General features: G+C 52.1%; 1 protein-coding gene across 1 annotated transcript; it reads left to right on the top strand.

Moving 5' to 3' along the window:
• Positions 1–978: 978 nt before the first annotated feature.
• On the top strand, positions 979–4,199 carry SLC25A5 (solute carrier family 25 member 5). Its single transcript, XM_045472642.1, has 4 exons — positions 979–1,239; positions 2,282–2,768; positions 2,986–3,126; positions 3,791–4,199. Exons 1-4 carry the CDS (start codon positions 1,129–1,131, stop codon positions 3,946–3,948), a joined length of 897 nt encoding a protein of 298 aa, XP_045328598.1. The 5' UTR covers positions 979–1,128; the 3' UTR covers positions 3,949–4,199.
• The last annotated feature ends 14,951 nt before the right edge of the window (positions 4,200–19,150 follow it).

The raw sequence follows: 19,150 nt of genomic DNA on the forward strand, positions 1-19,150 counted from the left end.
GGATTAAGGGACTCAGTAAGCACTTGTCCATTGACACAATGGCTGTCAACCGAACTCAATTGATTCCTCTGAAAGCTTCTGGAGTGAGGAATCTACTCAATCCAAAAGTACTTTACTTTGCATCCGAGAAGCCAAATGCCAACCTAGTTCACACAGCCTCTCAACCTTCCTGATACAACCTCTTTATTTGACCCCTGGCTAAACTAATTTCCCTACCCCCAGCCGAGTTCTTTGGAGTCTCTTCTGCCAATTCCCAGCAAGATCTTTGTCAAGTCGGTTTTGCAAACCAGAGTCCGGGGCACGCTGACAGTGTCCCGACTCTGCTGTTCCCCCAATTTCCTCTGGCTTCACCCGGGCAGCTCCAGAGCAGAGCCAGGTCTAGCTGCGAAGAACGAGGCACCCGCCCTCGCTTAAGGGGCGCCAAACAACTCAGTAATCAAGACCAACGATCTGTAATGCACTATTTTTAAAAAGGCCAAAGTAATGCAAAAGTCTATGATGAACAAATTATCCAAACTTAGAATAAAGACAGGATGCCACCCTGCACTTCCATGACCCTGCCTCATCCTCCTTACCCTAATCCCAACCCTGGGGCTCCGATTCAACTTTATTTACAAAAACAGGCGACCGGGCCAACGGGCCGTAGTTTGCCCGTATTACTTTTTTTTTAATATTGCACTGAATATTTATCTTGATTATAGGGATTTTTTTTTTTTTTTTTTTTTTTTGATACTCGGTAAGTTTCTAACCAGGCACACCGTGAGCTCACTCGCCCTCCCCACTCGCGCGCTTTTCCCAAGAGTCCAGCGGCCCCGGGCCTAGGTATTCCCTGGGGTCGCCCCTTCCTCCCGCCAGGGCAGGTGCGGCGGGCTAGCGGCGAGGCGCGGGGGGCGGCCCCGGGCCCCCACTCCGCGGCTCCGCCCCCCGCGCGCTGAGCCACTCAGCCGCCCCGCGGGCCCGCGCGCCGGGGTTCAGTGCCCGCCCAAGGCCCGCCCCCGACGCCGGCCGCCCGGGCTCCGGCTCGCCCTATATAAATCGGCCATTTGCTTCGCTCCGCCCCGCACTCCCGGAGTCCCAGCCGGTTCCTACCGCAGTCCCGCAGTCGCCCGGCTCCTCTTTCCTTTCAAAATGACAGATGCCGCTGTGTCCTTCGCCAAGGACTTCCTGGCGGGTGGAGTGGCGGCGGCCATCTCCAAGACCGCGGTAGCGCCCATCGAGCGGGTCAAGCTGCTGCTGCAGGTAGGTCCGGGGGTTGGAGAACCCGACCAGGAAGTGGCGGGGGGTGCGGGGCGGGGGAGGCGCGGAAAGCCTTGCGCCAGGGGTGGAGGGGAGCCAACTCTTCAGGCCGGTCGGGGGAAGTGGCCGCGTGCGGGCTGGGGTGGCCGTAGCGGCCGACCCACAGGCAAACTCGAGGGAGGTGCTTTAGTGACCTGAAGTTGTGGATCTAGGAAGGGGTCGGGGCGGAGGGAGGCGAGGGAGACCGGGGCCTTGGCATCCCGGAGGCGGCGAGCTCGGAGGGGGCTTTCCGGGAGTGGCAGTCTCCCCGGGGCCTGGAGGTCAAGGGCGAAGCCTGGAAGCCGGCGCTGGACGCAGGAACGCTTGGCCGTGGCGAGGGCCTCAAGGTCGCGGCAAGGAGATAACAGCCTTGCGGAGGCCACGCGGCAGGTCGAGGGACCGCGCCGCCCGCGGACGCGCTCTCGCCTCGCCGGGCCGGAAGCCGGCGCCGGGAAGCGCGTGTGACTACTGCGTCCGCCCCCGCGCAGCCGCCGGCGTGTCCCCGCCGCCTGCCTCCTCGCGCCGCGCTCTCCCGCTGCGGCTCTAGAGGGCGCTCCCGGTCGGGCATAGGGGTGGTGGCCCGCGGGTCACCTCTAGGAGAGGAGTGGGGGCGGAGCGGGAGAGGGAAGCAGCCCCGGAGACCTGAGGCGGAGGCCACGGTCACCAAGGTGACCGCGCCCTGCGTAGGACAGGCCCTACCTAATGCCTCGGAACCTGGATCTGAGGTAGTGAGTGACCTTTCTCCCGGGTCTAAAGGGCACGGGTCCACCTGAGGGCGCCCCCTCCCCACCCAAAGGGGTGGAGGCTTAGTGCCTTCTAAGGGTGCCGACCTCCCTTCCGCTGGTGACAACCTCAGGGTTAGGAGGGTCCATCCTGTGTGACCTAGAAGACTAGATTTAGGAAGTAACTAACCTTAAAGCGCCCTCCGTGATCGGGAGGGTGTATTGTCTTCCTTTTTCCCTCCTCCTCGGTTGTAACTCTCCCTGTGGGCCTCCTTGTCTATCAGGTGCAGCATGCCAGCAAGCAAATCACCGCAGATAAGCAATACAAGGGCATCATAGACTGCGTGGTTCGTATCCCCAAGGAGCAGGGAGTCCTGTCCTTCTGGCGCGGTAACCTGGCCAATGTCATCAGATACTTCCCCACCCAGGCCCTCAACTTCGCCTTCAAAGATAAATACAAGCAGATCTTCCTGGGTGGCGTGGACAAGAGAACCCAGTTTTGGCGCTACTTTGCAGGGAATCTGGCATCGGGTGGCGCCGCCGGGGCCACATCCTTGTGTTTTGTGTATCCTCTGGATTTTGCCCGTACCCGTCTAGCGGCCGATGTGGGCAAAGCCGGAGCGGAAAGGGAATTCCGAGGCCTTGGCGACTGCCTGGTTAAGATCTACAAATCTGATGGGATTAAGGGCCTGTACCAAGGCTTTAATGTGTCTGTGCAGGGCATTATCATCTACCGAGCTGCCTACTTCGGTATCTATGATACCGCAAAGGGTAAGTTCGCTGTGTGCTTTGAAGCTGTGTTCTTTTCATCTAAAAGATCACTAATGCCATCCTAATTTTCCGGAGCCCGAGATTGTCTGTGATTGCTAGAGGAAGCCGTGGTTGTCTAGTACAAACTGGACGCACGAGGGGCTGGCGGTGGGGTGTAGAAAACAACAAGCCACTAAAACTCTGCTTTCTGGTCAAAGTGTCCCTTTCCTGTTACCAGGCATGCTTCCGGATCCCAAGAACACTCACATCTTCATCAGCTGGATGATCGCACAGTCCGTCACAGCGGTTGCCGGGTTGACTTCCTATCCCTTTGACACTGTTCGTCGCCGAATGATGATGCAGTCAGGGCGCAAAGGAAGTAAGTTCCACTTGAGCAAAAGAGAAAGAGATGCGGGCACGGGGCAACGTGTGGCCACAAGCTAGCGATGCCTGACTTTACAAATGCAATCTAGGGGCGCCTGGGGGGCTCAGTCAGCTGAGCGTGCGACTCTTGATTCCGGCTCAGGTCATGATCCCGGGGTCGTGGGACGGAGACCCGAGTCAGGCTCCGTGCTAAGCGTGAAGCCTGCTTAAGATTCTCTAAAATGAGGAATGCAGTCTGTTCTGGTCAAGGGATGGGGTTGATTGTATCTGCCTTTGAGCGGGCCCTTGGCATGCCTATGAGTGAGGGCGCTTAAATGGTATTAGAGGTTAAGACCAATGGGTAGTGTACCTATCCCTGTTGTCTTAGTCACGGCATTAATATTTCAGTATCGCCCACACAAGCGTGTAACCCTTGGATATTCCAAAACTGCGATTAGCTCTTAGAGGTGGGACTGCGAGCAGGGGAGGGACAGAGAGTCCAAAGCAGGCTCTCCACACAGGCAGCTCGGAGCCCGATGTGGGGCTCCAACTCCCGAACCGTGAGATCATGACCTGAGTCCGGACGCTCAACTGACAGAGCCCCCCGGGCGCCCCTGGTCTAGTGTCGTAAGTCTTGGGGAGGACTTTGGCCACCAACTCCATGTCTTTATTCTTTGCAGCCGACATCATGTACACAGGCACGCTTGACTGCTGGAGGAAGATTGCTCGTGACGAAGGGGCCAAAGCTTTTTTCAAGGGGGCGTGGTCCAATGTTCTCAGAGGCATGGGTGGTGCCTTCGTGCTTGTCTTGTATGATGAAATCAAGAAGTTCACATAAGTTATTTCCTAGTTTCTTCCCCTGTGAACAGGCATGTTGTATTATATAACACATCTTGAGCATTCTCGACAGACTGTTGGCTGTCTATTTATCAACGGCAACTATTGACTGGTTGAAAATGGGAAGCAATAATGTTCATCTGACCAGTTTTCTCTCAAAGCTATTTCCACGATGACGGGACTCAATTATATTTTTTATTTCAGTCACTCCTGATAAATAAATTTGAAGAAATAAACACTATCCGAAACATATTTTTGTTTGTGACTTCTCGTACTTTAGGAAATGCTACGTTTGAGCACATGTTGCGTGTTTAATAAATGCTACAGGATCTCCTGAGATGAGCTTTCTTTTCAAGGCAGCGGCTGGCCATTCACTTCTCAGAGCAGCTTGGTGTGGTGTAACCCATCCATTTTCCCAAGCAAGTAGCAAAATGAAATTCAGGCACACTGTATCCAAACACCACTGGTCCCTTGCCTGTGGATGGTGCTAACTGAATGCACTTTCTCCAAAAAGTACTATGTAGCCTTCTTTCCTAATCCTGTGGTTGTTAAGAACCATAAACTTGATTATTTTTTTTAATATTTTGAGAGAGAGCCTGTAAGGGGGGGGAGGGGTGGGCAGAGTGGGCGAGCGGATCCCAAGCAGGCTCCACATGGGGCCCGATCTCCCAAACCCGTGGGATCATGACCTGAGCCTCAGTCAAGACTGATGCTAAACCAACTGAGCAGTCCAGGCACCCCTGAATTGTTCACTTTAAAATGATTACTGGGGGTGCCCGGATGGGGCCGTCGGTTAAGCGTCCCGACTCCCCATCTAGGCTCAGGTCATGATCTCACAGTTCGAGAGTTCAAGCCTGCTTGGGATTCTGCCTCTCCTCTCTGACCCTCTCCCGCTTGTGTGCTCTCTCTCAAAACAAAAACCTCTTTAATGGTTGCCTCTTGTTACACGAATTTAATCTCATTGAAACAAAAAAATCCTAAACTACAATGATTCCAGACTTCCGTCCAGTTGCCTTCCCTCGTCCACCTGGCCCAAGCCGTCTCCTTTTAATCGCGTTCAAAGCAGAGGATTAGAGCCGGCAGTTAGTGCGGGGATTGCTGGGCCCTTTAAGATTCTAGAGGGAGCCAGACACCTGCCATGACCTCAAAACTCATTTTATTAAAAAAAAAAAAAAAAAAAGGAAATGTAGCATCTGCCACCTTTTGTCAAACATGCTAATAATAAGCCCAGTCAATGGAGGACACTTATGTTTCTTTTGAATAATCCCTTATTTGGGATCCACATGAGAACGTGTTTACAGTTTGTGCAGCTCTTGGCTAGGCCTCAGAAATCCAGTGGATTTTGCCTGTAACCCAAGACTTGAGCAATAAAGCACCAGGGCTGACAAGCCACATCATTAAGAGTAGAAAGTGACCGGTGATCCACGTGCACGGGCGAAACACCTGAGGGACGTCGCACACCCTGGGGTGTCTTAAGTGCAGCTCACACACGGGGTCTGCGGGGGGCCGTGGAGGAATGCCCTGGGGACCTTAGGGTTTTGTTACATGCCCCCTGGCAAAGCACCAGAATCAGAATATGGCTTAGTTAAGAACACGTCATGGCATATACAGGTATCAAAACATCAAGTCCTAACCTTGAATATATATCATTTTTTTTAAGTTTGTTTATTTTGAGAGCACCAGTAGGGGAGGGGCAGAGAGAGAACCCCAAACGGGCTCCACATTGTCAGCACAGAGCCCAACGCGGGGCTCGAACTCCCAAACCGAGAGATCATGATCTGAGCTGAAGTCAAATGCTTACTCAACAGAGCTGCCCAGGTGCCCATTAAATATATACCTTAAAAAAAAAATTTTTTTTTTTAGTGCTTATTTATTTTTGAGAGAGAGCGCGAGCACAAACGGTGGGAGGGGGGCAGAGAGAGAGGGAGACAGGACCCAAGCAGGCTCGGACTCAAGAAACGTGAGATCGTGGCCTGAGCCAAAGTTGGACGCTTAACCGACTGAGCCATGCAGGTGCCCCTCAATATATACCATTTTTATATGTCAAAGATATCTCAAAGTTTTCAAAAACCGAAAACTCGGCCGTAGTATCAGAGAAGCCTGGATTCTGCTGTTTGCTTTTGCTGTTAGGGAAGTTACCTTGATTTCTCTAAGCCCTGGTTTTCTCCCTCTATAAAATAAGGGTGATAACGCCTGCCTCAGAAGGTTGTTACAAGGATCAAAGAATTTAGGCGAAGCATCCACCATAGAACATACATAATAACCACTCCATAAGTGGTGACTATGACAATTATTAGGAGACAGTGAAGGTTTCAGGGGCTCCAGAATCGGAAGGACTTGGATTTGAGGGGTTCCTGGCTGGCTTAGTTGGTAGAGCATGTGACTCTTGATCTCAGGATCGCGAGTTCAACCCCACCTTGGGCATAGAGCTTATTTAAAATAAATAAGCTACATTAAAAAAAAAAAAGTACTGGGGCGCCTGGGTGGCTCAGTCGGTTAAGCATCCGACTTCAGCCAGGTCACGATCTCGCGGTCCGTGAGTTCGAGCCCCGCGTCGGGCTCTGGGCTGATGGCTCAGAGCCTGGAGCCTGTTTCCGATTCTGTGTCTCCCTCTCTCTCTGCCCCTCCCCCGTTCATGCTCTGTCTCTCTCTGTCCCAAAAATAAATAAATGTTAAAAAAAAAAAAAGTAAAAAAAAAAAAAAGTACTTAGATTTGAATCCCAGCTCTGCTGCTTGCTTAGATGTATGACCTCAGGCAACTCCGTTCTCCCGAGTCTGTTTCCTCATCCATAAAATGGGGATATAATAGTGCTAGCCATATTTCCTAGGGGTGTTGTGAGTGAGGATCACGTAACATAGAGCATATAGAACAAGTATAGCACCTGGCATCTAGTAAGCATTCCAGTGTGAATTTTTCATAATTAGGCTCCATTTGGTTGAACGAAGATTTGCCCAAGCAGGGCACAACTTAAGAACGAATTCAGGGGCGCCCGGGTGGCTCAGTTGGGTCGACTGTCCGACTCTTGATTTCGGCTCAGGTCATGATCTCACGATTTGGTGAGTTCGAGCCCTACATCAAGCTGTGTGCTTGACAGTGAGGAGCTGTCTTGGGATTCTCTCTCTCCCTCTCTGTCTGCACCTCCCCTGCTCACGCTGTCTCTGTCTCTCTCAAAAAATAAATAAATAAATAAATAAATAAATAAATAAATAAATATTTAAAGAATGAATTCAACGTTTATTTATTTTTTGGGGGGACAGAGAGAGACAGAGCATGAACGGGGGAGGGGCAGAGAGAGAGGGAGACACAGAATCGGAAACAGGCTCCAGGCTCCGAGCCGTCAGCCCAGAGCCCGACGCGGGGCTCGAACTCACGGACCGCGAGATCGTGACCTGGCTGAAGTCGGACGCTTAACCGACTGCGCCACCCAGCGCCCCAAAAGAATGAATTCAATCCACAGACGCGTGAAAAGAGGCTCAACATCCCTCGTCAGCAGGGAAATGCAAATTAAAACCACAATGAGCTGTCACACCTGTTAGAATGGCTATTATCAAAAAGACAAGAGATATGAAGCGTCGGCGAGGACGTGGAGAAAAGGGAACCCTCGTGCCCTGTTGGTGGGAACATAAATTGGCGCAGCCGTTATGGAAACGCCGTATGGAAGTTTCTCAAAACATTGAAAATGGCAATTCCGTGTGATCCAGTAAAGCCACTGCTGGGTGTTTACCCGAGGAAAATGAAAACACCAATTCAAAAAGGTACGTGCACCCTATGTTTATCGTAGCAGCATTGGCAATAGCCAAGATATGGGAGCAGCCTAAGTGCCCACCGATAGATGACTGGATGAAGACGATGTGGTGTATGCGCAGAGTGGAATGTTACTCATCCATAAACAAGAATGAGCTCTTGCCGTTTGCAACAACACGGACGGACCTAAAAGGTATGATGCTAAATGAAATAAATCAGAGAAAGCCCAATACCGTATGATTTCATTTACATGTCGAATCTAAAAAGCAAAACAAGACAAACGAGCCCACAAACACACCCACACAAACGGACACGGTCTCAAATACAGAGAACAAACTGGTGGTCACCAGAGGGGAGTGTGGCGGAGGGGATGGGCCAAATAGGCAGGAAGGATTAAGAGACACTAGCTTCCGGGTATACAATAAATAAGTCACAGGGATGAAAGGTACAGCATAAGGAATATAGTCAATAGCATTAATAGATAAACATAAAGAAATGTAAGAAGACTGAATTCAAGCCCACTTTTCTTCTTCTGCAACAGCCTAGAGATATTAGTAGCATTTATATAAAATAAACTTCAGCTGAGGTCTTTTTCAGTTACAGGTTTTGATCCTGGAAGCGGATGAGGGGCTCGCCGCGCACGCCGCAAACCACAATACGAGGGAACCCAACCCCCCTTGATGGTTATTACGATGGATGTGGACTCCCTGATCTGGCAGCTATTAGAATAAACCTGGGACCGGGCATTAATGATCAGAAAGCAAGAAGCGGTACATCCTACAATTGGGCGGCTAACATACACAAGGGGGTGTTGTTGTTGTTGTTCTTTCCATTCTTGTTGCTCAATGATTTTTGAAATTTAATTTAAAGACAAAGTGGTTTTAATCTCTCCAAGCTGTGCAGGATAGTGCTATAGAATTCATTATGTCCATTATGCTCACGCGAACATTGATGGTACACAATCTTAGCAACACCCTAATTTATGCCGTTGTTTTGTTGCTATTCAATGCATAACAGGATTCGTAGAGCCCGATTCCAGGTGAGAGAGCCAGAATACAGGTCAGCTCGCTCACAGCAGCGCTTCCCATTCCGGGGGCTCTTCACTCAGTCACTGGAGGCGGCGTGCGGCGTGTGCTCCGGGCCGCTGGAGAAAGAAACCAGGAGTGTCTCCCCGCAGGGGCAGTTTTCGTGGACGGTAAGTCATTTACGCTATTATTTTCATATTGAAAGCGACGCAGATATGCTAGCGAGTCTATGGCACAATTGCAATGCATTTTAAAAACATAAGCTGCAAAGAGAGTTCTTGTGATACGGAGCACCCTTTCTCACGCTGGACCCAGACCCCTGGGAGAACGTATTCAGCCCTCCTCTGCCATTATGGGTACTTTGGTAGAAATGTTTTCAAAGTACTGCTGTACCGGGGTGACAGATTTTCAAGCGTCAGCGTTACCGCGTTCAATTTCATGTCTCCTGTGAAGTTTGCGAGTTTCGGTCTCTCTAATTCCTCTCTGCCCTGCCTCTCCCATCCCCAGTGGCCCTCCTCAAAAGTGACCGTTATGGGCCAGGGTCTTGTGCATCTGTCTCCTCCAGAATTAATGCAGATTGTCAGAGCAGCTGGTTTGTTTTTATCGGAATCATATTCTGACCGCCTGGTTTCAAAATGGCACGATGCTTCCAGACCGGTATCAGACGGTGGGGAATGCCAGGACTCAGACGCCATCGAAGGCACGAGCCTTGCGGAAGGGATAGCTCCTGGACTCTGAGCGGGGATTTCTAAGTGTGACCCTTTATAAAAGCCCCAAGCTAGTGCTTTCCTTTCAGGTTTCAGCTTTGGTTGCTGAGCGACCCCGGGGGTGGGGGGTCGTGACAAGCCACTTCCAACCTCAGGGGTTTAGTTTCTGCTGTTGGGTCCCTTTGAGTTTCAGATGTTCTCAGGCTCCGTCATTTTTACATAAAGCAGAATCAGTGAAAAGACTGGGGAGCGGTGATTGAATCCTTCCAGAGGACATTTTTCAATGTCTAACACAGAGTCATTTGCAGACCGTGTGGGCGGGTCGGCATTGGCAAGTGAAATCACAAATGTAAAGATTTACATTAATTTCGGGACCAAGAAACTGAGCACCGAAATTACAGCTCGGAGTCTGGGTCAAAGGTGGCCTGATTTACCTCCAAGTAATTAACAACTGTCTTTTCAACGCCCGATCTCGCGTATAATGCGCACTTCGGTAGGCAGGTGGAGATTTATTTGAACAACAGATATCGGATGCTGCGATTTCTGGACACAAAAAAAATGCCTTGTACGCCACTTAAAATGTTTGGAGGAGCTTTCCCATCATTTCAGCCATTATTTGCTTTATGTGCAGGTGAACAAGTTCAGATGCATGGTGCTCTTCTGAGCCAAAGGCTTAAAAGAGCCTTTGGTATCCTGGCAACAAATATAAACAATGTTCAAGTGACAGATTGAGTGGTTGTTTTCACTGGACCCTCTTCAGAGACAAAACTGAGATAAATTAAAAGAGTCTATTAATTCATGCCTTTTCCACGACTGTCAAAGCAGGGGACAGTGGAAGCGAGGTCTTATTCTGATGGCGAACATTCATCCTGGGATTTCATTTCCTTGGGCAACTTTTGCAATGCAGGCAGGAAATTTAGGACTGTGGAGATTAAGCCAAATTTGATCACGGGATGCATTTCACGGACTCTGATGTTTTCACTCCTGACCTGCAGATATAACGCGAAGGGCATATATGAACGTGAAGACATAACCAGAGCAAAGTCTGCTTTGCTGTTGACAGATGGACTTTCCCAGGGCCTCGTGTTGGGGAGTGAAAAGGAAAACTCTTTCTGTCAAAATGAGATTCCAGTGCCCTGCTCAGCCAGGAGCAGAGACATCTCCCGGGCAGAGGCAGAGGCACTGTGACGCTAAGAGCCGTCCCTTGCCCGGGACCCCTTCCCACCCCTGGAAGGCACCATAGCAACGTAGTCCTGTGGTCACGTGGTTTTGTAAAATGTTCACAAGGGAGATACGCTTGTGTATTTTAAAAAGAGGGCTCCAAAATCATGTAAGCTGCTGGAACTGGAATAGAGAAAGGAATGTGGGGCTAGGCCTGTACAGCAGGGCAGAGGCCTGACCGAAGTCTGGGACTTTCTTATCACTTGAGCCCCCCCCTCCCCCACCATTCCCCATTTTCCCACCCAGGGCTCACTGTCAAACACCAAACTTTCTCACTTGACAACTTTCCAACTTAACGGCTCTGCTCCTCAGTTTCCCCATCTGGCATATGTGAATAACAACAGTGCCCACCCTGTAGGAATAGAGGAAAAGAGTTTTTATTCATGGGATTTATCCCTGCCCTCCAGATTTTCTAAAATAGTCTCGAGAAAATGCCACAGGTTCTACAGAAAGTGAATCACACACACACACACACACACACACACACACACACATACACACACACAGAAGATTATGAAGAAAGAAAAGGGGGCGCCTGGGTGGCCCAGTCGGTTGAGCGTCCGACTTCGGCTCAGGTCATGATCTCACGGCCCGTGGGTTCGAGCCCTGCGTCGGGCTCTGTGCTGACAGCTCAGAGCCTGGAGCCCGCTTCGGATTCTGTGTCTCCCTCTCTGTCTGCCCCTAACCCACCGGCATTCTGTCTCTGTCTCTCTGAAAAATAAATCAATATTTTAAAAAAAGAAAGAAAAGAACACTCTTGGACTGGACTGAATAGCCGAATAGGAACATATGTTTATAGTGAGAATTCTGAGCTCTAGCTCAGAGCACTTAGTTTATTTACAACAACGATCATGAAAGGGAGCAAACGCCAAAAAAACCCGGCCTGCCTCACACCCAGACCCCACCGCACTGCTGGCCCGGTGGGCACCGTGTGATTCCCCCCCCCAAAAAAAAAAAAAAAAAAAAAAAGAAGCTGCTGGAAACACACCTGTTTTCACTTTTGCAATTAAGCTCGGGACTCAGGAGTGGATTTATTATAAAAATCGAGCCTTGCAGTGGGTTTACCTTAGAAGTGAAGGTCAGGGGGCAAAGGTGCTTGGGACCCTGGGTGAAAGCATGCCATTTGCCAGTTAGGATAGGAAGCGGGACATCTGGCCAACGGACATCGTCGTTCTCCGTCAGCTCCATGCTTCTCCGGGTATCTTGGGTCACATGACACCTCATCATGGGTTAGTGCCTTGGTCTGTCCACCAGGAAAGCTGGAAATCAACTTTTCTTGTTTAAGTTACCATATCATGTCTTCATTCTTCTACTAGGGGCTGTGGCCCTTGGCCACATTCTGGAGCGAGGCAGATCGGATTAAGTGAAGCCTGCTTCTTTGGAGAAAACGACTGCTACCACCAAATAGCAGCGATGTTTCAAAAAGTACAGAATCAAGAGCATAGCGATTTTGACCTCTGCTATGCCAGACGTTGTGCTAAGCACTTCACAGGACATAGATGAACACTCTCCTGATCCTGTCAACAGCCCTGAGAGATAGGAATTATAATTAATTCCATTTCACAGCTGATGAAACTGAGGCTTGGAGAGATCAGGTGTCTGACCCGATAGGAGTTTCAAAGAGAACTTTAAGATGATCCTGTCCAACTTCTTTATTGTGGGTCGCGAAATGTGTTAAAATAGGAAAGCTGGCTAGCTTCAATACCAAAAGACAAAATCCACTTGACAGATATTAAAGAGAAATTGTAATAACTAAAGCACCGTTTACAGAATCCATTTTTAGAGGGGGAGTTATTTTCTTTTCAGCCGATTTAAGAATTATTGTTGTAAAAAAAGTCACTGGAACCGGGGCGCCTGGGGGGCTCAGTCGGTTGAGCGTCGGACTCTTGGTTTTGGCTCAGGTCATGATCCCAGGGTCGTGGGATCGAGTCCCGCGGGATCCAGCCCCGCATCGGGCTCCTTGCTGAGCGTGGAGCCTGCTTGGGATTCTCTCTCCCTCTGCCCCTCTCCCCTGCTCTCTCTCTTTCTCAAAAAATTTTTTTAAATCACTGGATCCTAAAGCTCTAGAGTGAAATTTGACTTGATTCAAGTTTCGTTAACTTTCCAGGACAGACCTTCCTTCTAAACAGTTTTTTTTTTTTAAGTTTTTTTTATTTTGAGAGTGTGTGCACGCGCACATGCGTGGGGGAGGGGCAGAGAGAGGGAGTGAAAAATTCCCAAGGAGGCTCAGTGCCCCCTACACGGGGCTGGATCCCGTGAACCAGGCTGAAAACAAGAGTCCCACGGCTGCTCAACTGACTGAGCCCCCCAGGCACCCCAGACCTTCCATCTAAAATGATGGCTCTTAGTAAAGAACGCTGAGCCCCATAAATCGGCATGCCTCGGGGCTGGGATCATTGGGCCCGTGGGTGAGTTTAGCCCAAGCGACTAACACAACCACCTGGCCAGATGGTGCTTGGCGCCCCCTCGCCTGTCCCCGGGGTTGGGTCTCAGCAAAATGCCGAGACTCAGCCGGGCCTTGGTCTGTTGTATTTGATTGCACCTGACCTGGAGAGCCAGTAACGTGCACGTCTTGTTCTGCTACTCTTTCCATGCAGGCTGTGCTGGTCCCCAACCAAGCCACTTGCCCTTCCCTAGTCACGTGGCCCATCCACTTTCAGGTTGCCGGGCATGTTCGTTGTATTATTACTTCCTCCAGCCCCGCACCCCCCACCCGGCCCGGGCCCCAGCCTCCCTCTTGGCCCGGGACACAGTCCCTTAAGACCCAGCTGAGATCACACCTCCCAGACTCTCTGCCCTCTTCTCTGAACTGCGAAAGTAATCTCTTTACTCCAGCTCGATGAGTGCAGTGATCTTGTCTGTTTAATTCATGCTTGTATCCCCTGTGTCTAGAAGTGTGTGGCACACAGTAGGTAGTCAAGAAATCATTGTTAAGTGATTGGCTTATAATGTTTACTTCGTAGGATGGCAGCTACGTGTTTACTCGTCCGTTTCCGTTAGGGGCTATGTCGTGTCCCTCTTTACATTCCTAACACTGAGCACACAATCTAACACATAGTGAACGTGTAGGAAATGGGCATTGGAGAGAGAAATGAATGAGAAAATGAATGAATGAATGAATGAATGAATGAGTGATATGTGGAGTTCGGTCCTTTGGTTATCAATCGGCATGAATGAATTTTGGCTAGATGCAGCCTCTTGCTCCCTGGGAACAATTCTGCAGTAATAAATTGCATGGGGGCCTTCCTGACTCGCATCTGATGTTTGCCCAGCTCCTGGGCTTACGGGGAGGATTTGGATGCGGCGGGGGTTTGGAAACCCTGCTCTACTGTCATATTGCCCGTGCTAGACAACTAGAGGGCCAGGGGCTGGGGACACCTCCCTCCCCAAGTCTGGGTGAAAACAGGTCCGAGTCCGCATCAAGGGGGCTCCTACCATCCTGTGACTATATGCTGCCCGTTTGATCCTAAGTCCCTAACACAGAGCCCTTCATATGCTAAAGACTTGATGGCTTATCTGACTGTGATGGGGACAATGCCGAACACTGATTGTTACACAAGATGACTCAGGCCACTCCAGGGGAGAGGAACAGGCATGTTATTGGGGCACCTGAGGACGCTGCCATCAGAGCTGTACCGGCTGCACACCCACGTGACATATTAGGGCTGATTAGACCAGACATACATCTGTGCCCAGGCCTGATGTTCCCAGCTCCCAAGACAGCGTGGTCATTGAAAGCAGGAGAGTCGATGTGCCCCTCTTTGACCTGCTCTGGAAGTAAGTGAGTTTGTTCTTTCCCTTCCTCCCCCTCTCCTCCTTGCTCTCTTCCTCCATCTGTCTCTCTGTCTCCTCTCTCTCTCTCTCTCGTGGATGGGAAGGCCCTAGGGGTGCCAGGGTCTTGGTCTAGTCGTTTCTTGAGCTCTTGGCTAGGGGCCAGGCGCTCTTCTAATCGTGTGCGGATTCTCTCATTTAATCCTTTTAGCGGCTTTATGAGGCGGGCGCTAGGAGGACCATTTCTCAGGTGAGAAAAACTGAGGCACCTGGCAAGCCACATAAAGCACCTGCAGCTGACAGCCCTGAAAGCGGAGGCCCCGGCTTAGAGGGGGCCGGGAGGCAGCGCAGGTCAGTGCGGGGGCTGGAAAATGACCAGGAAGAGCCGAGGAAGAGGAGTGGTTCAGTCTGGGCACCATCGGCCTGTCTGGGGACTGCTCACCTCCAGCAGCAGCGGCGTGAGGAGAGGCACTTGAGGGAGTGCTTCATCAAGAGCATGACTCTGCCTCTTTCCGGCTGCGAGACGGTGGGCAAGGTGGTGAGCGCTCGGTGCCTCAGCTTGCTCAGCTGTGAAATGGGGTCAAGAACAGCACCGCGGTGCGGAGTGAGCGTATTCCGGCGGCGTAGAGCTGGGCACGGCGTGTGTGCCTCAGTGGGGAAGGACCGCCGGGCTCGCGCAGAGGCAGGCCAGCCCCGTGTCCGTCTAGAGGCCGGCTTTCTCAAGGGACACTTTGCAGGGGGCGCTCTCAGCGTGTCGGCTGCGATAGCCTTTGCTGCCAACCCGGGAGTGGCGGAGGGAAATGTCCCCTCCCGCCACGGGTGCCGCTGAGGGCAGGTACCTAGCAGAGAGGAGGGCTGGGCGCGCCCTGGGGTGGGGGGGGGGGGTGGGGACAACGGGGTTGTCGTGGGCCTCGTGGCGACTGAAAGCCTCTGGAAGCGCCAGGCTGGGTGAGACACGCAGGCTGAGAAAGCCCCAGCCGCCGCCGCCGCCGCCCACGGCGGGCTCGGAGCGCCTCCTCGCGGCTGGCGGCAGAGGGCGCGCCCCCGCGCCCCTGCGCCCCGCTCCCCCGCGCCCCCGCGCCCCTGCGCCCCGCGCTGCCGCCGGCCGGCTCCGGGTGCGGGGCCCTCCACGCGGGCTGCTCCCCGCCGATCTCCGGCCAGCCCACCTCCTCCAGGAAGCCCCCTCTGACCGCTGCAGCCGCGCGCTTCCAACCGTGAACCCCCAAAGTGTCCGCGCTTGCAGAATTTAGAACTTGGTTACGTGCTGGCTGGTTCGCCGAGTGTGTGGATGGGCCGGGCAAGTCTGGGCCGCAGGGCAATAGCAGAGCTGGTGTGTGTCCCCCCCCCCCCCGCCCCCCGGTCACACACCGCCCCTGGCACACTGGCAGCGAGTGCCCAGCAAATACTTGACTTGCCTTTGTGAGGTCTTCTTGTAGAGACTCCCAAAGGAGACCCCCGGGGTCCCTGGTGTCACACAGCCCCGGGGGTAGCAGAAGTGGCGCCTAGCAAGATGCATGTATGGCCTCGGTTGTCACTTTGAGCCTTTACCAATCGGGTAGGACTGGGAGGCGATGCCTTGGTGTAGAGGAACCCCGTCTGTAGAAGAGCGCACGGAGGTGGAAACATCTGCCGAGCCCCCGCTTGGGTGCAGAGCCCTGTGCTGGGCACCCAGGGCGCAGGTATAAACAAACTCCTTGGCCTTGTGGGGGGCAGCGTGAAAAAAATAGAAGAAGAATCGGAAAATCCCCCCCTCCCCCCCCCCCACACACACACTGGCTGTGTGACCCTGGCCACACCGCGTGACTTCTCTTAGCTTCTGTTTCCTCGCACACATCTCGGAGGGGGTTCTGGAGTGGGATGGGGTGGTCAGAGAATACAGTAGCCAGATCTATGCCTTCATTTTCACGAGAAGGATATATTTACCTACTGATTTAAATTACATAGCATTATTATTTGAGATTTTATTCTTTTTTTAAAGTCCTCTCTGTACCCAACGTGGGGCTCGAACCTACAACCCCGAGATCAAGGGTCACGTGCTCTACCAACCGAGCCAGCCAGGCACCCCTAAATTACATTTTATAGTTGAAAAGCTAAACGGCAGCGGTAGCATTTTGTGACGGTCAGACGGTGAAGTATTTATGAAAGCTCTTGGTTGATCCGAAGAGGGTCCACAAAGGTCCATCGGTTTTTCCATTGCTAAAATACATAGCAGGCACTTGGTGAACTGCTTCTTGAGGAGAAAGGAAACGTTTACTGGGTGGTGATGTGAACCGTAGTCAAGTGACGGGACCCGTACACAAACATGGAAGTGAAGGGTGCAAGAACGTCTGACATGTGTCACCTGACACGTCCAGACACTTGACTTGTCCAGATGGCGATGCTGGATGACTTCAGAGCCAGGGGCAATTACTGTGTGCGGGCGGGTTGGAGCCTCCCTCATGGAGGCAAGACTCCAGACAAGCCTCGAGGATTGGACTGGATTTCGGCAAAGGGGCACAGGGAAGGGCATCTAGACAGAGGGAATGGCATGCCTAAAAGTGCAGAGACCAGAAGGTATGAATAGCTGGGAGCTGCAGGTGCCAGAGGACAGGGACCTCGGCTTTGGCTCATGCTCGTATCCCAGGGACTAGCACATAGTAGGCTCTCAGAAAGCGTTTGTGGAAGGAACAAACGAATGAACGAATGAATTGGGCCAAGTTGAAGTCGGAGCTTCCCAGAAATTGAGAGAGTCAGGACAAGCAGACGAACAGAGATCAGAACGACGCAGTGGGCTGAAGCATGAACATTTTCTCCTCCATCGGATTGGAAGCTCCCAGAAGGGGGGACGGCACGTAGAAGAAGCTCTATAAATATTTGATGAAGAAGTGAGGGGGTGGAGGAATGCGGCAGTTGGCGAAAAGGCATAGGCCGTGGAGTCAGCCCTGAGTTTGAGTCCTGGCTCTGCTCGTATGGCTTGGGTGACCTCTGACAAGTTGCCTAACATCTCTGTGACTCATTTTCCCATATTTATTTATCTTTTAAATTTACTTATTTATTTTGAGAGAGAGAGAGAACGAGCAGGGGAGGGGCGGAAAGGGAGAGGGACCGAAGATCCGAAGCGGGCTCCGTGCTGACAGCAGACAGCCCGACGCGGGGCTCGAACTCACGAACCGCGAGATCACGACCTGAGCGCAAGTCGGATGCTTAACCGAGTGAGCCACCCAGGCGCCCCATCCCTTCTGATGATAATACCCACCTCACAGGGTTGTCCTGAAGGTTCAGTGACCTCATGTGTATAAAGTGCCTGCCTCAACCCACAAGGACATTTCGTACACCAGTGATCACAGCCCTTCAGCTGGAGTGGATTTCCGTGTAAGGCGCGGGCAGCAGGGAAGAAGGAGGGAAAGGGACGAGGGGAAAAAGGAGAATCAAGGGGACTTGTTCAAAGGAGACGGCAGGGACACGCCTGTAAACGGAAAGGGGAGGTAGGCGTGAGCTCACAGAGATGCAGCGACCTGCCAAGCGGGCTTTGCTGCCGAAGAGCGTGGAGCTGAGCGCTGTCCGGAGCCCCGAGTCAACACGCAGAAGAATCCAGAAGACTCACCAGGGCTTCTGGCGTCCCCGGTCAGTGAAAGTCACAGTGGCCCATTCCCGGACCCTGCAAGATTTTCAGGCCACGGTATTTTTCCAGGAATTTTAGAGACTGCGTGTATTTTCTTCTCCTCTTCTCCCCAAATGTCAGAAAAGGACAGTCCACAAGGGGGCAGATGCTATCTGGCCGAGGCCAACGACCTTAGAAATGCGTGCTTTTCTAAGAAAAAAGGTGCTAGTAAAAGGCCGTCTTCACTCAGAGATGCTCCAGCTTGGGAACAAGCACGAGCCGGACGTCGGTGGCAGTCCCTTCCCCTGCCTCGTCGGCACGGGTGTGCGCGTGTGGGCCGTGGCCGCGAGGTGAGCTCTGGGAAGGCGCGGAGCCCTTGCCTGACTCCAGGGCACACGGGTTATGGCTCAAACTCGCCGCTGCTTCCTGCTTCTCTGCTAGCTCCTGGCCACCTTGCTGTTTGCACCTCTCTCGCAGGGCCAGGGGGGACCAGAGTCTGGTGGCCAGCAGGCCTGATGGTGTGGGCAGAACTCCCGCAAACAGATCAATCTGGCACCCGCGGGCCCGCTCCGCGCAGGACCCGGGACTGGGTGTCACGAGGAGGAAATCCGGAAGAGGACGAAGATTCTTTGTTTTACGGTTTTATTTTTCCGTGATCTCTACACCCAACACGGGGCTCGAACTCACCACCCTGACATCAAGAGTCGCATGCTCTACTGACTGAGCCAGCCAGGCGCCCCAACAAAGATTCTTTTGAGAAACTGAATGTAACGGAAGAGAAGAGGCAAACCCACACTGAACTGGAGAGCAGCTCTGGGATCAGAGAGACCTGGGTTCAGATCCCGGCTCTACCATTTCTTAGCTACGTGTCCTAGGACAAGCGACGTAACCTCTCCAAACCTCAGTCTCCTCGTCTGGACAATGGGGAGAGTAATAACAGCACGCACCTCCCAGGGTGGTTGTGGGGTTTCAACGGGATAATGTATACGTGAGCTAGTGCCTGGGCAAGCGGTGCTCAGTAAATGGTAGCTGGAATCCTTGTTCCTGTCGGTAGTAACAGTAAAGCAATATGGCGCATGTTGAATATAGAAAAGACTTTGGAAGACACAGTGGCAGGTGGGCAGGAGGTGGGTTTTACCCTGAGTTGCGGAAGG

This window comes from Leopardus geoffroyi, chromosome X (assembly GCF_018350155.1).
Source record: "Leopardus geoffroyi isolate Oge1 chromosome X, O.geoffroyi_Oge1_pat1.0, whole genome shotgun sequence".
In the NCBI taxonomy this organism is placed as follows: domain Eukaryota; kingdom Metazoa; phylum Chordata; class Mammalia; order Carnivora; family Felidae; genus Leopardus; species Leopardus geoffroyi.